This window comes from Mesocricetus auratus, unplaced genomic scaffold (genome assembly GCF_017639785.1).
Source record: "Mesocricetus auratus isolate SY011 unplaced genomic scaffold, BCM_Maur_2.0 Super-Scaffold_100007, whole genome shotgun sequence".
Classification (NCBI taxonomy): domain Eukaryota; kingdom Metazoa; phylum Chordata; class Mammalia; order Rodentia; family Cricetidae; genus Mesocricetus; species Mesocricetus auratus.
Genome location: NW_024429191.1, coordinates 41,412,702 through 41,439,811, shown reverse-complemented (window position 1 = coordinate 41,439,811; position 27,110 = coordinate 41,412,702). Strand labels below are relative to the sequence as shown.

General features: G+C 40.7%; 2 protein-coding genes across 7 annotated transcripts in view; one reads left to right on the top strand and one right to left on the bottom strand.

The window, feature by feature from the left end:
• Window positions 1-8,324, top strand: part of Ncor1 (nuclear receptor corepressor 1) — a 149,663-nt gene extending 141,339 nt beyond the window's left edge. Inside the window, 4 exon segments of the mRNA XM_040748823.1 lie at window positions 3,682-3,735; window positions 3,950-4,171; window positions 5,258-5,434; window positions 7,323-8,324. Coding sequence (XP_040604757.1) covers window positions 3,682-3,735; window positions 3,950-4,171; window positions 5,258-5,434; window positions 7,323-7,510 — 641 coding nt within the window. The 3' untranslated portion in view covers window positions 7,511-8,324.
• Ttc19 (tetratricopeptide repeat domain 19) overlaps window positions 1-27,110 on the bottom strand; it is a 60,724-nt gene that overhangs the window by 19,453 nt on the left and 14,161 nt on the right. For 4 of the 6 annotated variants that reach the window (XR_005878253.1, XR_002382276.2, XR_002382275.2 and 1 more), the window contains exons 8-9: window positions 14,131-14,285; window positions 12,406-12,568 (exon numbers count right to left, since the gene is read on the bottom strand). Coding sequence is in view for 3 of the 6 variants with exons in the window: in XM_021225800.2 (XP_021081459.1) it covers window positions 12,406-12,568; window positions 14,131-14,285 (318 nt within the window). In the remaining 3 variants the exon portion in view is untranslated. Of the gene's footprint in view, window positions 1-665; window positions 4,319-10,077; window positions 11,415-12,405; window positions 12,569-14,130; window positions 14,286-27,110 lie in introns of those variants that run through there. The other 2 variants (XM_040748832.1, XM_005067633.4) reach the window with 2 other exon arrangements.

The window sequence follows — 27,110 nt, the reverse complement described above, 5'->3', positions numbered from 1 at the left end:
AATCAGAGTGCTGCTGTACTATTATTTACATGTCCTTTGCTACCCTCCAGTTTTGTTTTGTTTTTTGGTTTTTTTTTTCCAAGACAGGATTTCCATGTAGTCCTGGCTGTCTTAGAACTCGCTCTGTAGACCAGGCTGGCCTCGAGCTCACAGAGATCCACCTGCCTCTACCTCACATGTGCTGGGATTAAAGTTGTGCACCACTACCTGTCAGCCAGTCTTATTAATTGACGAGTGATAGAGAATCTAGAGAGACCTGTCTCTGATCTATGATTTGCTAATCTCCTGACCCTGTGAAAAGAAGTTCTGGGCTCTGAGGGTGAACTACCAGACAGGACTATAATTACATCTCCACCATTCATGATTAATACTTATTACATGCTCCTCTCTGTTGAATGGTGAAGAGAAAAGAATAAGCCCCACCTCACTCATTGTGAACCTACTTTGTCTCTACATTATCAGATGTGTCTTTCCTCCTTTTTTTTCATTTTAGTAAATATAGACTACAGAAAACTGAGCAATAACTCCTAAGACGTGTTTTCAAGATAGTAATGCCCTGAATTTTCTTTAGGTGTCAACAAATTGTAGAATGTTGACCAGAACTATAAAACTTCCAGGATGACCAAGCTACCCATACCATTATTAGAAACACTACAAATACAGGCTTTTGATTTCTTCAACTGTTTCATCTATTTATAGTTCTTCAAAGATCACCAGCAAAACAAATCAGTGCTTTCATGTACACAGTCTCTCTTTCTTTTAAGGTTTATTTATTATATGTAGTGTTCTGCCTGTATGTATACCTCCAGGCTAGAAGAGGGTACCAGATCTCATTACATGTGGTTGCTGGGAATTGAACTCAGAACCTTTGGAAGAGCAGCCAGTCCCTCTACAGTTTCTTAACTTAGAGATGACCTTCCCAAGCATATGGACACACAGGTTGTTGGGGGAACCATTTCACTCTCTATCCTTTTGTCTTGCCTGACTAGTGCGGAGGAAATTCTTGACAGAGCATGCTGTGAGTTCATTATTGGTGGTATTTTCACACTGTCCTCGGCAGGCATTTACTAAACTGAGATCTATGTTGATGGCTGGTCTCACAAGTGTCTAGGAAAACCTGGTAGGAGATAGTGTGTTGGAGCCTTAAGGCCAAAACTAACAAAATTGTGTTAGAGTCTGCAGTATTTTAATTTTTATGTGTATGGGTGTTTTTGCCTGCATGTTTGTGAACCAGGTGTGCCATACTCACAAGGGACAGAAGAGGGCGTTGTATCCAATGGGACTGGATTTACAGCTGGCTGTATGTTGTCATGGATGCTGGAAATGAAACCCATGCCCTCTGGAAGAACACTTAATCACTGAGCCATCTCTTCAGCCCTAGAAACCTGTTTTTTTTTTTTTTCTTCAATTTCATTATTTATTATTGTAAAAGCTCTGACTATAGAAAAAGGAATTTATGTCAGGTGTTCGTGGCACACACCTTTGATCCCAGCACTCAAGATGCTTTAACTCTGAGTTCCAGACCAGCCTGGTTTACAGGGCGAGTTCCAGGACAGCCTCCAAAGCCACAGAGATACCCTATCTTAAAAAACAAACAAAACAACAACAACAAAAAAAAAAAACAAAAAAAAAAAAAAGAAAGAAAAAGGAATTTAAATAACCAGTGGTTCTAGGATACCATTGAATCTTTACTGGCAAATAGTTGACAACCCAAAAGCCACCCACACTAAGAAAACTGCTTAGACTTGGTATCTCAATTTGTTACCCTGTGGGACAGATCAGTGGTGGTGTTTTTTAGCACTCACTTTACTGGTGGCTTCACAGTTGTCACAGTCCTTTTTGTAGAGTTAGTTCTTCAGTTGCCTTAGATGGTGACGTTTTGGGCCATTTCTAGTTTCTTCAACTCAGCCTGGTCCTTGTTTTCTCCAGGGCTTTCAATATCTTTTCCCTTACACACTGTGATTTGGGGGCATTTAAAACTGAATTTCATACTACAAACCTATGAACTTGTGTCTGAAGTTCAGATTTTGTTAGTTTTTTTGAGACAGGCTTTCTGTGTGTAACAGCTCTGGCTGTCCTGGAACTCGATTTGTAGACTAAGCTGGCCTGGAACTCACAAAGATCCTCTGAGTGTTGAGATCAAGGGCATGTATTGCCACAACCTGGTCCAGCTTCTTATTTTATCTAGAATATATTACTGGGTCTTTTATAAAACTGAACACCCACTCTGCTCCCGACATTAAGTTCCTAATCTTCATAACCGGTTAACTTCAATGTTCTATTTTCTTGTCCTTCTCTGTTAAGTCAGTTCGCAGGTGCTTTCTTATCATTTATAAGCAACTGTCACATCTACTTTAAGACATGAGGCCTCACACTGCATTGTGACTATCTGAGGGCTTATTAAGTATGTAAATTTAAGGCCCCAAGAATTTAGAAAATGGGGGAGAGTGGAGGCCACCCTGGTCTACAGGAAGTTCCAAATAGCCACAGCTACTTAAGAGCCTATCTATATTTTTAAAAACAAACAGAAAATGGCATTTTACTAAGTTATCAGGGCATTCTGCTCTATACACGAAAGCAGCACACTTAACTGTAAGCTCTGAAGTGAAGGAAGAGCCTCATTCTGAGTGTTTGGTATTACTACTGTTTGAATTACATTCATCATAAATTCTGTAGTTCTGGCACAGAAGTTCTGCCTCTCCCTCCCAAGTGCTAGGCTTACATGTGCTACCACACCCTCTCTCATGGGATCATCTTTTATTGCTTTTACTCTATTATGGTTCAGTCAGTAATGGTTCACTAAGCTACAAACAGTTATTTCAGATTGTGTTGTCTTTGGAAGTCAGATTGCCTGTAGTCACTGTTCTACAGTCCCTCCTATTAGGGTTGTCATGTCGTGTGCTCTCCCCCTAGTCTTAAACTGCTCTGATCAAGAATGTTAATTTCTAGGCACATATGTTCTTCATAAATAGCTCTCATACTTAGGCAAAAGTCTATCCACCCATAGTGTATAGTGCTCAGATATCATTTAGGTATCTTCTTACTTCCAAAATTATTTTTTCCTTTTAACATTTTCAGCAGCAAATAAGAAGGCATGATAGAAACAACTTGTGTCTCCAAGTCCCTTCCCCTTCTGGCACAAAATGTTTTATAGGTAGTTTTCATTTCATTTTTAGTTAAGCTGCAAATTATAAATTGCATACTTGCCAGGAATCAATGATGGAACAAGGCAGAATCTTTTTTCATTCAGGGAATATCCTGAGTGCAGAAAATTTCCACTTAGCTCTGGTAGCGAGTTGCTTCTAAACTATCCATCCACTGAGGTGGATTTTAAACACTTTCAAACTTGACTATTGATACATTTCAGGGGTGTCTGAAGTTCAAGTCTCCATTCCTTGGAAGCCTGAATTCCTGTTTTGGGAATGACTTTCTCCTGTTGGTTTGCTTTGCCCTCAGCAATGTACCATCTCTTTTTCTTTCGTGATTTATCTTATTTGTGTTTTGAGTTTTCTACCTGACCTGATTTTTTTATTTCTTAATATCTTCCCTGCCCCAAGAATTTTCATTTCCACATAAATTAAATACAGAAAAATCAAGAAGTTAATTTTATTCTAGAATTTCTTGAGACTTTGTATCATTATTATCTCATCTCAGTTAACCTAAAGATTTGTTTGAATTTAGCAGCTGCACAGCCAGGAACTGAGATCTTCAATCTGCCAGCAGTTACTACATCAGGTAAGAGTTGTAAATACTTGCTGCAGAGTGAGCACAGCAAAGTAGTAGTAGGAATGACCATGATGAGTCCTGCATTTAACTATGAAGTTTCTCAGCATCATGCTAGGTCATCCTCAGCAGTGTCTGAGTGTTGAGAGCCCAGGTTCTTTCTTCGTTTCACTCTGCTATGATCTGCCTCAGAAAGCAGCAGCAATACACTGCCTTGTCTCCTCAGGTGCAATTAGCTCAAGAAGCCATTCTTTTGCTGATCCTGCCAGTAATCTTGGTCTAGAAGACATCATCAGAAAGGCTCTCATGGGAAGTTTTGATGATAAAGTTGAAGATCATGGTGTTGTCATGCCTCAACCTGTAGGAGTTGTGCCTGGTAGTGCCAGCACCTCAGTTATGACCGGCAGTGACACACGGAGAGATGAAGGGGACCCATCACCTCATTCAGGTAAGGTTTTTATTTCAGTGTTCTGCTGCTACTTGTGATGCATCACTGAGAACTCTTGTGCTAGAGAGGATGTTAAATCCACTTGAACTGGAGTTACAGAAGGTTGTGAATAACCATGTAGGTTGCAGGGAATTTTAACCTGGGGTCCTGGACAAAAGTAACAAGGTTCTTATTAACCACTGCACCATCTTTCCAGCTCCCGTATGGTGTTTTTTTGTTGTTGTTGTTGTTGTTGTTGTTTGTTTTTTTGTTTTTTTGCTATGTCATTTACTATTCTGCAAGCCATAGAAGAGACCACAGAAATGGAACAAAACCCCACAATGGCAAAGGCATGGGTCACCAGTGCTATCCACCTGGGCTTGATCATTAGAATCAGCAGGACAGAAGAACTGATACCTGTATCCCAGACAAAATATTTTTAAAGCCTCATGCACCCCAGAGAAAATAATGTTTTTAAAGATCCGTTTGAACCCACCAAAGCCATTGGATGAATAGGAATTATTCAAAAGTCTTTTGGAAACACAAGATGTATATTAGCAATCATTTACAACCTATAAATCAAACCAACAAAAAAAATCTTAGGAACACTGGGGCTGAGAAAAAAATGTGCTAAGTGATGTGGATTCTTTAAATATTTTTTGTTATAAAAGCCAGTCGTGTGGGGAGGGGACTAGGAAGAGCCAGTGAGACTTGCAGAGTATCTGCTGAGATCCTGGAGTAGAAGGCATACAGTCTGTCCTTTACACACTTGCAGTGGCCTAAGTCCTCCACTTGCTTCTTTTAAATTGAGGTGGGGGCAGGGGCAGAGGGAAGCAGATGTCTATCACCATTACCTACACTCTCAAGGCCAGCAATGCTCCCTTAGTTACCAAATGCTCTTACGTTTATAGGAGGCTGTGCTCTGCCTCCTCCTTAAACACACACTGCATCTTCAGTAAAGCACAGGGTCTGGGTTCTTCATCCTGTTACTCTGGTTTTTTTTCACTTGGGATTATAAAATAGGTATTTTGGTAGGCTTTGTTGTTGTCACTGAAAACTTAAATTATTTATTGGTAGTTAATATAGTAGCTTGAATTTCACTTTTAGGAGTATGCAAACCAAAGCTGATCAACAAATCAAACAGCCGGAAGTCTAAATCTCCTATTCCTGGGCAAAGCTACTTAGGAACTGAACGGCCTTCTTCAGTCTCCTCTGTACATTCAGAAGGTGATTACCATAGGCAAACACCAGGATGGGCCTGGGAAGACAGGCCTTCTTCAACAGGTGAGGAGTGTTGAGGAGCCTCATTTAACTGATAAAAATGAGATTCAATTTGTGTCAGTGTTTTGTTAATATTGTGATTGTGAATTAGATGTTATGGTTTGGGCAAGAACTGTAGTATGTATGTATGTATGTATGTATGTATGTATGTATGTATGTATGTATGTATGTATGTATGAGACAGGGTTTCTCTGTGTAGCCTTGGCTGTCTTGGAACTCACTTTGTAGACCAGGCTGGCCTTGAACTCACAGATCTGCCTGACTCTGCCTCTTGAGCACTGGGATTAAAGATGTGCTACACTGCCTGGTAGAACTGTAGTTTTCTCTTTGTTACTTGGGTCTACTTTTCACAAGATAATTTATATTCAGGTGGTCCATACATCCTCATCTTTGGACTATGTTGGTTGGTAACTAGTATTTGCAAATGAGGTGACTCCCCTTTAGTTTTTACTAAGAAATCAAAATCAGAACTAGGAAGCATAATGCTTTAACAAAAGCCATCATGTCTATAGGTTTACATCTCCACAAATGTCTCATGTGCACATGTGCTTTTAAAAACATAACATCAGTGGATGATGAAATAGCTTTACTGTAAAGTAACTGCAGGCCTAATAATGGCCTGAGTTCAATCCAACCACATAAATCTCCCAAAAGTTGTCCTTTGACTTCTACCCATGTCATGGCACAAGCATGCCCACACATATCATACACAATATAAATAAGGATTAAATCATTTTTTAAAAAAGTAGCCATTTTTTGAAAGGATTAAAAAATAATAAGGCTGGCATATCTGCTATGGATTTTAGAGTTTTAGAGAATTGTTTTTTTTCCCGTTACGGGTTAATATACATATATTCCCTACTCCCAAATCTGAAATGAGCTCTCTGCCCCTGTATTTCTAACAATTTCATAGTTAGACCTATACAATTCAAGGCTTCTGCCTTTTAACCCTCTAATGCCATGTGTAAAAGGATTATGTACTAGTAATCTCTTACAGAAGCAATGCATACATTAGCAGTAGGTTAGCACACAATACAAAGTATTGTACCACCACATCTTCACACCTAAGTGTGGCAGGATATTTTGTTCTCCTCCCCCCCCCCCGCCCATGTCTCCCTCCTGCTCTTCTTCCCCTGCCCATACCCTTTCCCTTCACCCAGTGGCTTTCTTACCTCAAGTGTCCCATTACTTTACTCTAGGGAAGGAGGTTTTTTTATTACATCAGAAGACGACTTGATAAAATGCATGTTTTATGGTTTTGTTTTAAAATGATAGGAGGTACTGTGGGACAGGACAGTTAGTCTTGAAATGACAAGTGGTGCTCTTGTTACTGTGTCCCATTTTAAATCTCATACACATTAAAATCAGCCTAGTGCGCACGCCTTTAATCCCAGCACTCGGGAGGCAGAGGCAGGTGAATCTCTGTGAGTTCGAGACCAGCCTGGTCTACAGAGCAAGTTCCAGGACAGCCTCCAAAGCCACAGAGAAACCCTGTCTCGAAAAACCAAAAAAAAAAAAAAAAAAAAAAAAAAAATCAGCTTAGTGAGACTGCATAGAGGTCACACAGCCTTGCTAAAGTTTAGGTACTTGCCACATTCTGAGAGCTGTATTTTTTATTTCTATTGGCAAGTTACTAGTATGGCTATGGCCCTCCAATTAGAGCTTAATATTCAGTAGCTCTCTGCTTGCATCACCTGTGGAGACGAGTGATGTGGTGTCACAGACTTATCATTCCTACCCATGTGGTTACTTTTATTATTTATCCTTTCCTTGCCATTCTGTTTTCAAGGCATCACAAGACCATTTTACTAGAATACTCCTGCCCTGTTCCATCCTGTAAGTACTGCATTAGATGATAATGACACTAAAAATCTCCTCTTCCTTTTGTCAGGTTCTACTCAGTTCCCTTACAACCCTCTGACCATGAGGATGCTCAGCAGTACACCACCAACACCGATCGTGTGTGCCCCTTCGGCCATCAACCAAGCAGCTCCCCATCAACAGAACCGCATTTGGGAGCGGGAACCTGCCCCGCTGCTCTCAGCGCAGTATGAGACACTGTCTGATAGTGACGACTGACTTGTGCACAGGAGGGAACTCTGGCTTTGACTTTAATTTCAGATTAAAAAATTCTGTCCTCCTATGATTTGTGCCCAGAGACTTCTCAGGAGAGCCAGGGCCACAGACGAAGAAATGATGGAAATTCATTTGGAATACCAAACGAAAGGAAAAAAACAAAACAAACTGCCTCTAATACAGGCAACTCAATGGATTAAGTGGAGGAGGGTTGAAGTGTAGAGTTTTTTTTTTAAAGTGGACAATTCCTGTTCTTACGTCTGTTTGTAAAGAAAACCATGATGTCTTTAAATCACTCTTCTGTAAATAGATGATCTTTTTTGCAGTGTATCCCCTTGCTGTAGTATCTGGTGTACTTAAATTTAAATCAGCACATCAACATTGGGGGTAATTTTTAAAATTCTTTGTCTATCTTTTTAACCCCAACCTTCTAAAAAACCTCACGCAGCACAGTTACACAGTACTGGCTGCCATGGGCATTCTACTTTTGTTTCCTCTAAATTCAATTTTCCAGGTGATGTTTAAATCTTGTGAAAATGTTTAGGTTTTTAACACATACCCTGTCATAAAGCCTGATGAGGTCAAAGGGTAGGAGCAACAGAAATGTCATGTTGTGAGTTTCCAGTGCAGGCTTTACTTTCTCATTAGTAGCACTGAAAAAATATTACTGCATGGGTATGTAACAGTTCAGTTTTACAGTTTGCCCCAGTGCTTATGCACACTGGTGACTTAACCGTGCCCTTAATTATTCTTCTGCATTTGATGCAGCCCAACAAAGCTTTTTTGTTCTGAAATAAATTTGGCTATCCTGTCCATAGCTACAGTACATCATTTGTGACTTAAGAGTCTTCGTGTCTCAGGTTTCAAACAAGAAATACACACACTTTATAGTTTGATACATAACTGGCTGAGTTAAAAAGATAACACTGTACAGAACCTCGGTCTTCCAGGCTTGTTTTATGCTGCGTTCTGAACTAACCATTGAACATAGTCCTTTCCTATCTTTACATCAATGCCCACTCTGCTTCTATACAACACGAGGAAAGTGTTTTCAAGGTGCAAGTAATTTAAAGACTGAATTTTAAACTAATTATGGTACTGGAGGATCACTTTTTATTAAGAATGCTTGCTGTGTTTTTTGATTTGCTTTCATACAGGTTTATTTCATGCAGACAGACACCTAGTGGTTTGAGAATAATGTCATTGAGAACTAGAAGGGAAAAACAGGTCACAGAATTTTCAGAAGATCTGAACTTCTAGAACTCAATCTCTAGAACCACTGGTTTCTAATCTCCCTTTTTTAATAGGTAGAGACACAGGCTCAAATTTGGCCATATAACTTACCAAGTAACAAAGATAGACATTTGAGATATTAAAATAAACTTGAGCCATGCATGCACACCTTTAATCCCAGCACTTGGGAGGCAGGAAGATCACTAAAAGTACAAGGCTACCCTGGATTACAAGGCAAGTTCTGGGCCAGCCATGGCTACACAATAAGACAGGATTCTTATCTCTTGTAAAGTTTTCAAGTATCCGAGGTGTACCTTTATAGTAGTCATAAACACAATGAAGACAGAATGTTTTGAATTAAGTTTACTGCTGAAAGTCCTGCCCCCATCCCCATCACCAAGTTCTGGTAATAGCCTAGAACTTACTAAATCATCTTGCCAACTAGTCCCAAAAAATGATGATGCCTGGCCCTAAGTGTCTTTCGCTGTTCCGGGTTGGATTCGCTTTAGGACAGAATAGCCTAGCTTGCTACTCTTGTAGCTCCATCTGAAGACTGCTTGCTCCATGCTCACCACAATACAACGTGTAATCCAGCATCACTTCTTAGTTCAAAACAATTACAACACAATCCTCACAGAGTTTACTAGAGAAGTGATACTAAGGGAGAAAGCAAACACAGACTATAAAGTCAGCTACAAATCAAGAAGTAGCATTTTTTGTGGGCCAACACTTTATCTGTAACACATGCACATGCAACTAAATCAAGGTCTTCCGGTAGAGGTAATATTCTGACAATTCTCCAGCCTACTTAGTGAGAAATTTTATATTACACTTTAAATTTTCATATGTTGTGATTCTGTCTTACATGCACACTTATACCCTGAAAACTCCAGTAACATGGTAAAGTTCAAAACTTTAATATGAGATTAAATGTAAATTGTTTAAAGTTGTAATCAGTAAAAGAAGATCAGTCCCTCTGTCTCACTGCCTTTTTTATAACAGTGCAATTGAACACTCCTGGGAACATGCGCATCAGACCATCTACCTGTAAACTGCAGTCTCCCCAGCCACAGGACCATGAGGCGAATTACTATGGAGCATTAAAAATCCTAAGACTTTAAACTTTTGGTAATTCTGGACTTATGAAACAGTAAAACACTCTCAAAGCAAAAGGTGACTGAAATGTTATCTCTTGTTAATCTTGGTTAGCTAAGGAGTAAGTGGTAAGTGAGCTTAGACAAAGGTAGTGAGAACTCTTCCCTGCACAACACAAAATTTCCTTGTAAATCAGTCAATTATTTTTCTATGACTCAAAGATTATTAGAATACATACAATATTGTGTAGTCCTTATTTTATTTATGAAGATTCCCCCAGTACAAACATATGAGCCAATAGTCCATTGGTCAATCCTACTCACGTTGCCCACCTCCATGGGGATGCCAACAACACCAATGCTCCTTCATGACACCCAGAAAAACTGTCTTTTCTCCCAGTCAAATGGCCATCTACCAGGCTGCAAAGGTAAGAGCATCCATCCGTGTATCTTGTATGTATGTAATCTGAGGCAGTGATAAAGTTTTTTTTTTCTTCAGCATAACAGTCAATACATTTGAAATCATCAGACAAAGAATCTAACTGCTTTCCCATTTTACAGATGTGTACACAGAACTTACAAATAAAAAGTTAGAGCTAAGGTAGGATCCAGGTCAGCGGTTCCACTGCCAATGGCACACATCAGTGCTGTCATTAGTATTATTACTGGGTTTGGCTAGACTCCACTATGTGACTATGGCTATAAAAGAAGCCCAGTGCTCAGACAGCACTGTTGAGAGCCTGCAGCCTTTCTGCCACCACCATTTTTAGTACGCATATAAACAGGTGACAAAGTGCCTAGTCCCACTTTAGAAGTGAATGTTGCTTACTGGCGGCCAACTAGAATTATCATTTCTCCTCTACATTCATTAAATCTCACAATGCTTCAATAAAAGATTATTTAAAAAAACTCACCAAAATACTCCTGTGCCATCAGACAAGTAACTTGTTTGCCAAAAATGGATAGAGATGAGAAAGCATGAGTCAAAATCTTACAGAAGGTGTGATGACCACACCATGGAGAACTTAGCCACTTAGAGTCTACCATTTTCTCAGACCAAGATGGACCCCTTACATATTGCAATGGAAAGCATCACTTCATACTACACCCTTATAAGTCAGTCAATACAGGGTAAAAGCTATTGCACATTTACAAACAAAAGTAGGGCCAGGCACAGTGGCACCTGCCTATCAACAGCCCCAGTACTTGGGGTACTGAGGGAGGAGGATTCCAAGTTAAAGGCCAATACTCCGTCTCAAAGTAAACTAAATTTAGAAACAAAAGTGGCAGTATATACAACTTGTCCTTCACTGAGGTGAAGTTAAAGCTGAATTTCAACAATGATTCAAACCACTGCTTGGGTCCAGACACTGAAGAACAGTCACTCTTTTGGGCTACTAGAGATCACCTTCCCTACAACAAATGAACTTACATAGCTCAACAAAATTAAGTCAAAAGTCTACTTTTTCTTGACAGCTCAGCCAATTCTTCCCTGATGTGCTGTACAGAAACCTCATCTCTTTTCAGCTCTGCTTGCGTCAGGGCTTCCTGGTAGATCTCCTTTGCTTGTGTGTATCGCTCTAAAATAACCCAAAGAAAGGGGAGAAGAAAATGTGTTTTCAAAGTGACTAAAGGGAAACCACTACTAGTGAGGACTTGTGTCCGATTTACTGGGTACTTCTTGAATAACATCTAATGCTGCCTCGTTATGGTTTCAAGAAGATGGAACTTGGAGTAGGTGTCAGCACTAAGGGACTTAGTGCTGTGGAATCACTTATGCCCTTTATGATGGTAGGCTCTCCCTTGGCCAAAGATTTAACAATTGTGGTGCATACAATAGAGACCTATAATTCCAGGGTTATGGACACTTCAGGTAAAGCCCTGAGTAATATGGAATGGTAGGAAACTGATAATATCATACTGAGGCTTCAGAGCACTGAGGAACTGTAAAACAACTTAAGAATCTGTAACGCGCCAGGCGGTGGTGGCACATGCCTTTAATCCCAGCACCTGGGAGGCAGAGGCAGGCAGATCTCTGTGAGTTCAAGGCCGGGCTGGACCAACAGCCTCCAAAACAATACAGAGAAACCCTGTCTCGTAAAAACCAAAAAAAAAAAAAAAAAAAAAAAAAAAGAATCTGTAACACATTACAGAGATAAGAACCTATCACTGCAAAGTGTGCAGAGATATGGAAATGGTGTGAATACAGCAAGAGAGTACATTAACACACATGCATTTTCTGCCCTTATTTAGCTAGCCTTTTATAGCAATGGTTCTCACCCTTCCTAATGCTGTGACCCTTTAATACTGTTCCTCATGTTGTGCTGACCCCAAAATTACTTTCACTGCTACGTCATAACTGTAATTCTGCTTCTGTTTCAAGTTGTAATGTATCTGTATTTTCTGATGGTCTCAGGTACCCCTGTAAAGGGTCATTAACACCCAATGGGGTCGCAGCCCACAGGTTGAGAACCTTACTGATTTGGGGTTTTCCTCATCTGCCCTCCCCCAAAACTGTTTTACTTCAAAGCCCAGCAACAGCCTGAGAAGGCAGTCTTTCCCTCTACCTACCTCTGTGTATCAAGATGGCAGCCAGATTGCTGAGCACCATGTGCAGCTCAGGGTGATTTATCTCTCTCGCCAGATCGGACGCCCTCTGCATATAAATGTAGGCATCATCAAAGTGGCCCTGTGCATCCAGAGTAGTAGCCAAGTCACTCATCAGCACAATGGTCTAGAAAAAGAAAGCAGACTTTTCTTTACAAATACACCTACACAGAGCATTAGCCTGAAGTTTGTCACACGAGAGAGATCCCCCCCCCCATATCTTCATTAGGACTCCACAAAATGAGAGGGGTGAGCTGCAGACATCTGGTGATCCACACTGTACTGTAGACCGAGTCAGTCCCATACTGTGGTGAGTAATGATGACTCAGAAGGGAGCAGGATAACCTGTTCTGCACAGTTAAGGAGCTCAAAGCAGGGCTGAGAGGCCAGCACTAGGGACTGCTTCTGTGTCTCACTGCATCACAGCAGCACTCCTGCCATGATTCTGAGCCTCGTGGAGAAGAAACAGATCACCTGTATTGCGGAGGGTCTCATTAAAACTTTGAAACCGAGAAAGAGGTAGACTGCGCTCTGAATTTCAGGTTTGTTTCTTACTGGTTCCCAATGACATGCCACTCAGGCTCTCTGCATGAAGCCCTTATATTCCATGTTCAGCCTCATGTGTATGGTGGGCTGTAGACATTCAGAGAAAGCACCCACTCCTTACCCTAAGGATGTATTTTGCCAAAGAAGCAGAGATAATCTCAACTCTGTGTTTAGTTTTCTAACAAGGCTTTGTTTTCCCTGCTTTGAAAAATTATACATTCTGTAGTAGTGGTTTTAAAAGTTGTTTTCTAAGGACTATGGCCTTGGATCAGTGGTAGAACCCTTGCCTTGAAATTATGAAGCTCTAGGTTTTATCCTGTGTGTAGCTTTGGCTGTCCTGGAACTCATTTTATAGACCAAACTGGCCTCAAATTCAGAGATCTATCTGTATCTGTCTCCTGAGTGCTGGGATTAAAGGCATGAGCCACCACCATCCAGTTGGAAAAAAAAATATTTTTTAAAGTCCCTATTTCCTCACCTCCCAGTTACACAGGGGGCAAAGACACTCATATGTTAACTAACACTTACTTATAAGGTTCTGACTGTAGTGTAGTAGTTGTGGTGTTGCTTCTAATTGGGGTGGGGAGATTCAGGCCAGTGCAAAGCTAGTCCCCAGCTCCGGGAGATAAAAGGAAAAAAAAAAAAAAGATTCTCATTGGGAGTCTGCAGACCACTGTGAAACATGAGGCTGCATATTCTGAAGCTCTGAAAGCAGTCACTGGGTTAGACCTACCTCGTACTAAGACTACTGTGTAAATCATGACTCATACAAAAAGGGTCTATGCCGAGTCAGTGATCAGCAATTTCAAACCCTTCTTGAAATAAGCAGGGTTGAGAATAGTGAAAGCTGGTGGAAAGAAAGTGAGCAGATTGCATATAAACCTTTATAACCTCACAACACAGTTCAGTCTGGCCACACTCATAACTGATACTAGCCACTGGCTCTAGAACCTCACCAATGCTAGGCAAACTCTGTACCACTGAAATATACCCAACCCTTTGTCTTTCTCTGCTTTTGACATGGGATCTCATTAACTTGGCCAGGCAGCCTTTAACCTGTGACCTTAAGGCCCATCTTCAGCGTACCTGTACCACAGGCCTGGCTTACATGCACTGTTGCTCAGAAATGCTTTCCTCCTTTACCTGTGGGTGTCTTTCACCTTGTATTTCTTGACAAATCTGCAGGGCTTTTTCATACATCCTTTGTGCCTGTGATAGCTGCTTGGAGAAGAGCAGGTAGCGTGCACAAGAATCTAAGCACATGCCAAGGAGAAGGTAGGTGTTGGCTTTCTCTTCCACTAAGAAGAAAAATAAAGGCATCGTGAGAATGAAACAGTTATTTACAAAGGTGAAAAAAGAAGCCAATGAACTTCTTCATTGTGGCCACCAGGTTCCACTGAATGTCTCAGGTCACTTAGGTAAACTCCTAGCTACAGGAAACTGAATGGACCAATTAAATGACAAAAAATGACAAATTAGGCTGCCTGAAATCATGGGATACCCTATCCCCATTCTGAATAGTTAAAGAGTTCACAGATCAATTCAAATATTGAATATTTTAAAATTGGAAACTGGTAATCAGATGATTAAGTAGCTGGGCTTGGTGGCACACACCTTTAATCTTAGCACTCAGGAGGCAGAAGCAGGTAGATCTCTGAGTTTGAGGCCAGCCTGGTCTACAGAGTGAGTTCCAGGACAGCCAGGGCTGTTACAAAGAGAAACCCAGTCTCGAAAGAAAAGATGGTTTAAGATAAACTTAATAACAAAAAGTCTAGGACCAATGAAAATTATTTTAGGGTATAAGAAAACAATGCAGCAAGAAACCAAGAATACTTGGAATTCTGAGATGGTCTCAAGTCGAATTTAATCTTAAGTCAAATTTAAAGGACATAATCCAATTTTCCAAGAATAAGAACTGGGATCTGAAGTGACTTCAAATTTTATACCTCTGACACGACATGAAGAGCATGAGACTACAGATCTAGAAAACAGGGCCTAGTATCAGCTTTATAAGACCTCAGAATAAAGTAGGAGACATGATGAATGAGAACAATTTGAAGCCCACAAAGAACCAGAAACAGGCTGCTCGGTAGGGGTTTTTCCTATAGCTTCAGCTGGACTTAAACTTCTATCAATCCTACCTCAGCCTTCCAAGGACAAAGATACAGGCATGAGCAACCAGTCTTCGCTTATTAGCTAGTTTTAGGCACCTGAAGATGTCCACTAAAATTTACCAGCAGAGCTATCATTCCTTCTCCATCTTCTAAGGTTTTCAGAAAATTGACAAATGGCATACAAAATGCTAAAAATAATATGTTACTAAGTAACACTATGATCAGTTACTGAAGAGATAGTTCGAATAAAACAATGCAGCTGTGGTGGATGAGCATAGTAGTCTGAGTAATGAAATAGTGAAAGTTAAATAAATGAAGTTTAAAAAGCACAAATCTAAAATAATTTGCTTTTGCTTAATTATAAAAGATCAATAATAGACTGGGCAGTGGTTGTGCACACCTTTAATCCCAACACTAAGGAGGCAGAGACAGGTGGATCTCTGTGAGTTTGAGGCCAGCCTGGTCTACAGAGTGAGTTTCAGGACAGCCTCTGAAGCTACAGATAAACCATGCCTCAAAAAAAACGAAAAAAAAAAAAGTCAATGACAACTTTTGAGGGCAAGGCTAGAGCTCATTTGGTAGAACGATTACCCATCTTTCATGAAACCCTGTACAGTCTGGGTTTGGTAGCACACGCCTATAGTTCCAGCACTTGGAAGTGGAGTTAAGAGAATAAGGAGTCACCCTCATCTACAAAGTGAGGTTAACATAGGAGTCATGAAACCTTGTCTCATATACTGAAGTAGGGAGTGGTTTGGAGAGATCGCCCAGTAGCTAAGAGTGTATGCTGGACAGGCATGAAGACTGGAGTTCAGATGCCAGAACCCAGGAGAAAAACTTGGGGCATGGCCATGCATGCAACCCTCTCACCCTCACTTCCCTTCCTTCCTTGAGACATGCATACAACTTGCAAGCCTCCTGAATGCTGGCATTACAGGCATGTCCTACCACGCCTAGTTTAACTTTCTTTAAATGTTCCTGTTTCTAAATGATCTTTTTAGATCATACAACTATAAAATACATCAATATAACTTTAAAAGACCTAGCATGTGCAAGGCTCTGGATCCTATACCAAACAAGCAAATGATAAGTAAAAGAACAAAGTGACAATTCTAGAGCAAAGTGATTCTGTTATATGTAAAGGAGAGGTGGGCAGAGAGTACAACTAATGAGGTAAAATGCTTGGAATATTTCTAAAAAATATTTTTTAAATACATTTTAAAGTCATGGCACATTCTGGCCATACATTTGGTTCTCAGCACCCACAATGGGCAACTCACTCCAGGTCCAAGTAATCCAATACCCTTTCCTAGAATCTGAGGGCATCTATACTCACATGCACATACCTACACACATAAATGTATGTTTGTGTGTACATACACAATTATACATCACACACACAATTAAAAATAAAGCAAATCAGAACTGGAGAGAGGGCACAGTAGTTAAGAGAGGGTACAGGGGCTGACAGCACTGGCTGCTCTAGCAGAGGACCCAGGTTTGGGTCACAGCACCCACATGGTGGCTCACAACTAGCCATAACTCCAGCCTCAGAGATATGGAGCTTCTTTTCTGGCCACTCCAGACACCAAGCACGCAAACAGTACACTTAATTGAATGCAGAAAACACAGTCATAATATAAAATAAAATAGATCTTTAAAAAAGTGAATAAATTAAATAATAAAATAATAAAGCTTTAAAAATGTGAATGAGGAAGCCGGGCGTTGGTGGTGCACGCCTTTAATCCCAGCACTCGGGAGGCAGAGGCAGGAGGATCCCTGTGAGTTCAAGGTCTACATAGTTCCAGGACAGCCAAGGCTATCTAAAGACCCTGTCTCAAAATGAGGGGAGGGGGGAGATATAAATAGACAGACAGACACAGAAAATGCACCATAAAAGAAATTCCAAAAAAAAGAATGAAAAGGCTTCTCTCTGCTGTCGAGAGAAAATTTCACACAATGTACAGAAATGACTTAAAAATGTTTAAAAATTACACTTATTGATGGGGGCCCATGCTTGTAATGGCAGCACGGTGTGGGGGCTAACATAAACTTGTGCGAAGAACTTCCTTCATCCTGTGAGGTCCAGTGATGAAACCAAGTCTTCAAGCAGCTGCCTTTACCTTCCAAGCTATTTCACTGGCCCAAAAGGACTTCTTTTTCCAAGAAAAAAAAATGTAATTATTTTTATTTTATTTATGAATATAGGTGTTTTGCCTGCATGCATATGTCTGTGCATCACCTGTATGCCTGGTGCCTCCAGAGGCCAGAAGAAGGGCATCAGATCTCTTGGAGCTGGAGTTACTCATGTGGGTGCTGGGAATGAAACCCAGGTCCTCTGGAAGAGCAGACAGGGTTCTGAACCACAGCGCCAACTCTAAAGCCCCACAAAATTATTTATTGAAACATGATTCTTTGAAATATAGGAACTGCTAAGTTAGACAAGAAAAAATTCAGATAGTTTAATAAAAACTGAGTAAGAAGTTCAGGCCATTTATAAGAGTCCAGAGGGTCATTTGAAATATGAGGAGCACATTCATTTCTTCAAACTTTAGTTATATCTTCCACATATTATTTCTAATCATAGAAAAACATATACTACTTAAAGCCAGTACATGAAGAAACCAAGATTTGTTATAGAAGCCTATACTTAAAATATAAGCAAAGGGAATTCTCAAATATACAAAGTAGCTCAGTATATACACTATATTAGCATAGATAAGTGTGTTAAACAGGAATCTGAGGAAATGCTACAGCAACAAAGTAAGTATAGAAGTTCCATTAGTAAAAGGTTATCTCTATGAAAACTTGAGCATAGCAGTCCCTCCCCAGCTCCTACTCCCCACCTGGTGGTAGTTTGAATGTAATTGGCCCTTATAAGCTCTAGGGAATGGCACTATTAGGAGATGTGGCTTGGTTGGAATAGGTATGGCTTCATTGGAAGTTAGGGTGTCACTATAGGGGTGGGCTTTGAGGTCTCATATATGTTCAAGTCACACCCAATGTCTCAGTTCATTTCCTGTTGCCTGCGTATCAAGATGTAGAATTTTCAGCATCTTCTCTAGCACCATGTCTGTCTACACACTGCCATGACCCACCAAGATGATAATGGACTGAACCTCTGAATTGTAAGCCAGCCCAATTAAATGTTTTCCTTTATAAGAGTTGCTGTGGTCATGGTGCCTAATTTTAGGAATTAGCTAAAACCCCAAATGGATGGCATGGAGGCTCAGTTTCTGCTGCGTCTGTAAATGGTCTGATTAACTATGAATCCAGAAAGGCCTTCAAACTCGTACAAAATGTAGAGCCAGGCCTGAAATCATGTGCAGCACAAGCACATCATCAACATACAGGCAAAAGTTCACTATGTCTTTCCTCCCCTGGAAAGTCAGCTCCCCGATGTCATAACTCTGCAACTACAGCTCAATGTCTGACAGAGTGGCTGGCTCTTAATTTTTTTAGTGGCTGGTTTGTTGAGTAAACAAATGAAAAGAATTAAAAACAAGGGTACTGAAATGAATAGGGAAGATATAATAAAGCTTATCAATTGTAATTACAGAAATTAGAAACATGAATTCCACTAAAAAAACTGCAGCAAGGAACATTATCACAAATCAGTAAGCAAATAACAAATTGCAAGATAGGCCTGGGCAACCTGACTGTGCAGGGTTGGGGTTTCCCCATCTCATGTTGTATTGAAAATCAAACCAGACTTCACTGAGAAACAGATGCAGGAGATAAGGCTAGAGGCCAAACTCAGGCTGGCCAGCTGCTATGAAGGACCATCAAGGAAACCCCATGGCTGCTGGCAGTGCCTGCTACATAACAGAACTGGATAAGAACACATTATTTTCACATAGTCATCCCTGGCTTCCAAGGTTATCCCTCTGAGAAAGGGGGCTATTAAATACCCAATAACAGCTAAAATAACAGCTAAAGTATGTTTCATAATCAAAATTTATCAAGTAGACACACTTTGAAAGTTCTGCTTAAAGGATCTCGGCCAAATCCCAACCTCTGTGAACGAATGATGCTTTAGACTGACAAAACCCAAAGCTTCCTCACACCAGACCAGGGGAAGCACTGAAATTGATCAGATCCAGAGCGTTCACTTCTGTCGTACCAAATATTCACTTTTTCTTTCCATTTAATGGGTATACCTCACAAAACATCACAGACTAAAACCCCAGACTTCAACTCCTGGTGAATAAACACACATTGGCAAAGCTTTGTCTCTAAAGCAGATCCTCTGCTTGTGTTCCTTTCCTCCTCCCTAATGCTAGTGTAAAACACTGAATGAAGGTAACTTTCCAGCTGACCACAGGCGTATGCTTGTTTTCTGACTGCAGAAGATAGTTTTATTTTGTGGACTCATCCCTTCACCATTCTCTTTTGAAACAGGGTCTCCCCAGGCCTAGGAATTATCATGTCCACTGCCCTACTAGTCAAGAATGCTAACAAACTTACCATGGGTCAAACTCTAACCATCACCATGCCCCCATTCAATTGAGACTGTGTTTATAAGCCTTCAGGCCCCTGGATGACCACCACCTGACTTGACTCATTATCAAGCTCCCTTATTAGAGTCTCCTCAGATTCTCTTCCAATAGTCTTTGGCCTTAAACCCTCCAGCCAGTGCTCCATGAGAGGTCACAACATGACTGTTAGTAGATCCTGGCTCAAACCTAGGGTGTATGGCCGGACCCAAGGGATGAGTCATGGCCAGAGATTGATTTAAAAACATGAACACCACTATAAAACTGCAGCAATGAAAGCCATTACAAATCAGTAAGCAAATGACAAATTACAAGATAGACCTGGGCAACCTGACTGTGCAGGGTTGGGGGTTCCCCATCTCATGTCATATTGAAATGTTCACAGACAGAAGCAGTTACATGGCACAAGACAAATGCTGCATGGGGGCAGTGGTTGCCACACTGGACAGTCCTGTGGCACAGTGCCTTTCCACCCAGCACGTCAGCACAAGAGGCCAGCTGAGCTCATCAAGCTCACTGAAGCCCTGCTTCTAGGGAAATGTAAAGCTGTCAATATTTACAGCCACAGCAGGCAAGCCTTTGCCACAGCTCATATCCATGAGGGCATGTACTACCAACAGGGACTCCTGACAGCCAGGGAAAGACTATTAAAAACAAGCAGGAGATTCTGGGCCTCTTTCACGCCATTCAGGGCTCTAATAAGGTGGCAATTACCCATTGCCCCAGTCATCATAAAGGACAGAGGAGGAAATGGGAAATAAAAAAGCAGATGAAGCAGCCTGACAAGCAGCAGAGAAGACCATTATTGGGATCAGGAATGTCCTGGTTTAAGTCTATTTTGCTTGCTCCAGGACCCACATGTGGTCTTGAGGATGAGGATACCTGGAGACAGACCAAAAATGGATATCAAGGAGGAAAATGGAGAAAGACAGCTGATGGCTGCCTGATTTGGCCAAGATCTATGGGTAGACACTTCGTCCTGCAGTTCCACCAAGGGACCCACCTAGGAAAGAACAGTTGCTGCTTAGTCACATCTATTTTATCCATGAGCTAACTATAACTAGTCTTTTACAGGATATTACTACCAACTGCCTATCTTGGCAACAAACTAACACAAAACTCACAAAGAAGCAGGACAAGGTGAAAGAGAGAGGGGTATAACTCCTGGAAGGTTTTGGGAAATCAGCTTCGCCAAGATAAGATCTGGCAGGTCCGGCTTTAAATATTTACTGGTTATGGTTGACATAGTCCCTGGCTGGACTGAAGCATTTCCTACTAAAAAGGAAACTGCTCAGATAGTGACTAAAAAAATCTATTAGAAGAGATTATCCCTCAATTTGGGATTCCTGTGGCCCTGGGGTCTAATAATGGCCCTGCCTTTGTTTCTCAGGTTATGCAGGGAATTGTTAAAATGTTGGGGATTGAATGGAAGTTCATTGTGCTTATAGACCCCAAAGTTCAGGTCAGATAGAAAGGATGAATAGAATCCTAAAAGAAACCTTGACCAAACTGACCTGGAGACTGGTGCAGACTGGACCATGCTCCTTCCCATGGCCCTACTTGGGACTTATAATACCCCCACCTTTTCAGACTAACAGACTTTGAAATCCTTTATGGGAGCGCACCACCCCCATCCCCATCCCATACTGAGCCAAGAGGCTCTAGATGGACTTTCTAATGACTATCTGCTTCAGTTTATCCAGGACCTCCACTCCTCCCACCAAGAAATTGACAGAAATGCCTTTTGACCTCAACCATTGCAACCCTACCCGTTCAGACTTCATATGGATCCCACATCCCACATCCCACTGAGACCATGTCTCCTCGCTCAAAGACACCTCATATTGTGACCTTAACTACCCAACAATCATAAAGATCAACAGCATCAAGCCTTGGATCCATCACTCCCAATTAAGTCTGGATCTATCCAAGAAACCCAAGAAGCAAGAGCCCGGTGATGGAGAATTCACCAAGACCCCAAGGACTTTATAAAGATAAAAGAATTATTTCTCAACCTTCTTAATGATAACATTGCTTGCCCCATGCCTACCACAATTACACTGCCTGGGGCATTACCAGTCCAAACTATATATCTGGAGTTTGTCAAATACCCAAACAAGACAGATCATTTCTGAAATAAGACAGGAGACTTATGTCTCAGTCTCCAAATTTAAACTGGACGTTTATATCCTATGGTCCACATTCTATGTCTCTCAAAAAGGAAAATATCCTGAGGATGCTTGGACCATTGGGTGGAAGCAGAAAGAAAACTTTGGGGCAGACAATATTATGTCTACTCAGCAGAAAAAGGATCTACATGTACCATCGAAGGTCAGTTTCACTGTGACCACTGGGGATGTGAGACCTGGGTCCCAGGATGGGGAATCAATAGAGATGAAGACATAGATATTCACATGGAGGAAAACTCTTCCTGTGCCCAGGACATGCAATCTCTTAAACATTGGATTTATTTCCCCCTTTTAGATGGAAGGGGGTAATGAGAACAATCTAGGCAAAGACCCAGGAAAGGAATTCACCATCCAGAAACTAGCTTTTTCCCAGTCCTCCTAGACCCATGGGACCTCTGGTAAAATAAAAGATCAGCCTCTTCTCCCCAAAAAGGAGGCCAGACCTATGGGGCCCCAGTCATCACCAGTCCCAACCCCTGTGGTCAATGCCCCCCTTCCACCTTCAGATATTGCTCTGCTGGAGAAATTGCCCTGCTTAGGATAATCAATCAAAGCTACATATGCTTATTTGAAAGCCAACCATCCTAACTTCACAACTGATTGTTGGCTTTGGTTAGACCCTCAAACCTCCCTTTTACATTGGGATTATCCTCAAGGAAGGCACCCCATCAACCCTCACAATAGTTCCCCTTGTATCCTCCCAAGCTCTTTGATCATGGACACCCAACCTAACTTTGGGGGACCACCAGGGAGAAGGAACCTGTTTTCACTCTTTCAACTACCCTCTAGCAATATTACGCTACTCCTCAAATTACACAAACTCCAGTACTTACATTCTCCCTAACACCAAATGGTCTGCCTTAAACCAAAATACCCTCTTGTTGATCCTCCATCAAGTTGGTTTGCCTGTACTTCTGGCTTGATACCTTGCCTCTCCCTAGGACAAGCCTGAGGTTTGTGTATTAGTTCATATTGTGCCTCAAGTCCTGCACTAAGACGGGGAGGCAAGGAGAATGCATATGAGGACTACAAGCTTACTACACACTAGGAGGGCACTTCCTATACTTGTCCCTTCCTGATAGGAGCAGGGATTGCAGGGTCAACAGCTCTTGGGACAGCAGCCTTAATCACAGGGATGGTAACTTGCCGGTCCTAAGTAAACAAACCAACACAGACATTTCCCATCTCCATTCTTCCATCTCATTCCTAGAAAATCAAGCTGACACACTGACTAAAGTGGTCTTGCAAAACCACCATGGGCTGGACTTACTTTTCTTTAGGGAGGAAGCAGGTTTATGTATGGCCGTGGGAGAAACACATGGCTTCTATGCCAACCATTCAGGTGTTATTAAAGAGACCCTAACAAAAGTTAAAGAAAATCTCCTCATTAGAGAGCAGTCAAGAAAACAAAGTTCCGACTGGTATGAATCACTTTTCTACTGGTCCTCCTGGTTGACAACCCTCTTCATGTCTAATCGGTTCCCTATCCCTCCTGTTCCTTGTTTGCTGTTTGCCCCCTGCATTATCAATGCCATTGCATGCTTTGTTCAAGATCAGACAGGAGTGGTGAAGCTCATGATTTTAAGGGCACAGTACAACATCTATTCGAGCCCCTAGATGAGGATTCTTCGCATTAGTCACAAGACAAGGGAGAATGAAGGGAGCAGGCAAATGCACCTTGGGCTGAGTACTGCCATTTTGATTTCAGACTCCATTTTACCTGCAAGGTGAAATAAACTTCAGGTTTCCAGGCCCTAGAGTAGCTGAGAACTTTCCAATGACTGACCAACCTCTCCCCAAACCATAGGAATAGTCGTTATGCATCTTCAGTTCTCTAGAAACATTACAGCTGTTCCTAACCACAGAAGGAACAAATGAATCTGACTGCTTGGACTGAAAAGCTTGCATTATATGCCAATTGACAATGATGGAAGTCCCTAGTCTTTGATTTCTGACTGGTGAAAATTGTAGCAATAACTTGGCAGAAAATGTTTGATTTTTATGCTTATAAACCCCACTTCTTCCTGTTTGGGGCTGTCCTTGATAGCTCAGTGATGCGACTGTGTGGTGATTTAATAAATCTTTAGAACCAATAAGTGTTGTGTCTCTCTCCTTCCTCATGGGGTATAATGGACTAGGTGTAACAAAATCTCCACAATAAAATGTTCCATAGAAAAAGCAAACTGCAGGAAGCAACTGTACAATATGATATCATTCATATAAAGTTTAAAAACATAGGCTGGGTGGTGTTGGTATACACCTTTAATCCCAGCACTTGGGAGGCAGAAGCAGGGGGATCTCAATGAGTTCCAGGCCAGTCTGGTCTACAAAGAGAGTTCCAGGACAGCCAGAATTGTTACAGAGAAACTTTGTCTCAAAAAATCAAAAACCAAAAACAAAACAAAACTTAAAAACATATTGGCCCTTCTCTGTATTGCACATTTATACACACACACACACACACACACACAAATACATAGGTAAACAAGAGTAAATTCAGGACAGAATTATACACGGGCAGGCTTAACAACAACAAATCAAAACAAAGACCCTAAAGCAACTAGGTAAAATACTGGTTTGACAAGATGGGATTGCTAAAGACTTCCCATTCACTCTCCTGGAGACCTCCTACTTTAACACAACAAAAGAGAGGGAAAGCAGAGAACTGCTTCAGGTCCCTAAGGTCAAACACACACTGAAGAATTAAAATTAAAAAATGAAAATTAAAACAAGAAAGGAAAAGAAAGAAAGAAACTAAACCACAGCTTCAACACAAAACAGTGAAAAGGTACTCAGTAAAATCTGAATAATAAACTAAAATTTGTGAGAAATAACTAGAAAGAATCTGTTTTTCTGGTTAAGGAATAATTTGCTATAAAGAGACCTGGAACTCTTGGGTGGTTATCAGAAATACTGGCAGTCAGTGGCTGGGCTTGGGAGGTAAAGAAGCTCACAAAAAGTTGATTTTGTAAAAAAGATCACTACAGAATGTTATCTAGAAAAACCAGACAAAATGAGTAAGGACAGAGAAAATTTGGACAGCATTCATTATAAATCAGCCAGACTTAAAAAATGTTTCTAACATTCTACCCAGTACCCACTAGGCATGAGGCTCAAGGTTCAATTCCTAGTAGTTAGAAATCCCAAATATAACATTTGCCAGGAAAAACCTCACATGACACTATAAAGCAAATGCCAATAAATTCAAAGGGCTGAACACATACAGCATCCTATCTGTCACATAAGAATAAGTCAAGATGAACAGAAGGAAACTTGAAAATAATCACATTCCTAAATAAGTTACCAAGGAAAGTGTAAGAAAAACTAGAAAATATTTTGAAATCAAAATGAAAATGTACCAAAATTTATAAGATGAAGGTAAGTTAGAAAAATTTTAACTAGTAACCTAAGTTCTCACATAAACTAGAAAAAAAAGAGCAAAATAAGTCCCAGATGGTAAAGATTATAACAACAGAGATTAAAATAGAAACAATGAAACACAAAACAGGAAACTATAGATAATGAAACCTAAAACTGCCCTTTTTGAAACTAATAAAGCCAAAGAAAAGGTATGGCTCATAAAGGAGAGATGTGACCCTGAGAGTGGTTAACGCAATCCAACCTCACCCTGTACGGCTCCCAACTCTCAGTGTGAATGCTCTAGTCAGCTGTAGACATGTCTCTGCGGTGCGTTGTTAGTCACAGTTTACTGATAAGGAAACTAAGAACAAAGATGTTAAATTATCTGCCCAAGTAACACATGCTTAAAACCCAGGCTCCAAGTTTTAACACTCATAAAACCAAGTACTTTCAACTCTTCACTAATATTTTCACTTAAAATATGAAAACAAACGAAATTCTGAAGAGAAGTGGAAGGAATCAATGTGAAAAACATCATATAACTTTCTTCTAAGAAAGTAATAGATTTCAAACTCATCACCTCACACATTTCATTGTTTTATCTTTTATTATATCATCATCATTGTTATTATTTTTTGTCTTGCTTTGTTTTTCAAGACAGGATTCCTGGCTTCTTGGAACTCACTCTGTAGACCAGGCTGGCCTCAAACTTACAAAGATCCACCTGTCTCTGCCTCTCGAGAGTTGGGGAATAAAAGGTGTGCACTACCACGTCCAGCTCATTCGCTATTTTGTGAATGTTCAGTGTGCTTGGTATTCCAGAGCTGGAGAAAACAGAGAGGTGTGGGGGCTAGAGAAATGCCTCAGTGGTTAAGAGCACTTTTTGCTCAAGAGATCATAAAGTTCAGTTCCTAGCATCTACATTGAGCAGTTCAAAACTCTTAACTCCAGTTCCAGAAATCTGATACTCTTGGCCTCCGTATGTGTATGCCCACCTATACACATCTGGCATATACTTACACAGTCACACACACAAATTAATCTTTAGAAGACAAAATAAAAGAGAGCTTGCTAGCAAGGTGGTTCAATGAGTTATCCTTTAACCTCCAATTGCTCCTCATGGCATACACGTATCAACACACAAAATTAAAATGGAAGAAATTTAAATATGTGAGTAATAAGGGAAAAAGTTGCTAAAATATTCAAATACCTGATCATTCTATTGTATGAAACACAGAAATTGTGTCACAGCTTTTATCAGTACATTCTACAATGGCAAAAGGAAGGAATTATGAATCCCAAAGACATAAACAAGTGCTACATGAAGTATCAGCATTAAACGTTATGCAACAGCATACCGAACAATTAACTTTTAAGCAAGTCTAATTGTCTCTAGATATATAATAAATCTATTTGTTCTGCTTGGTACCAAATTGTATATAGGATTTTCCTAAAGCAATTATTTAATGTTGGTAGCCAATAATCAAAAAAAAAAAAAAAAAAGGAAAACAAGGAAGGTGCAGACACACAATTGTCTGAAACAACTGTCACAATTCTCCACCTATGTGACTTTAAACCTTGCAATACCATTATCAACTGAAAAGCAATTAGTTCAATAAAACAATCCAAGGGCTGGCTGTGTGATCAAGAACCTAACACATCCAGAAGATTTCATGTAAGAAAAAAAGAAGACTAAACATTGTTCCTGTAAAGGGAAGCCTTCCGGCCAGCCTGGTTCCAGAGCCGCATCAGTCCCAAATAAACACACAAGAGGCTATATTAATTATGAAGCTGTTGGCCTTGCTTGTTTCTTACTGGCTAGCTCTGACTTAAGTATTTAACCCGTCTAAGTATTTCTCTTACCGGAGAAAGGGGTCCGGACTTCTGACCCCTATGGTAGCTACATCTTGACTCCCTGTGTTTCTCCTTCCCAGAGTCCTCAAGGACTCCTAGTCCCATCTATC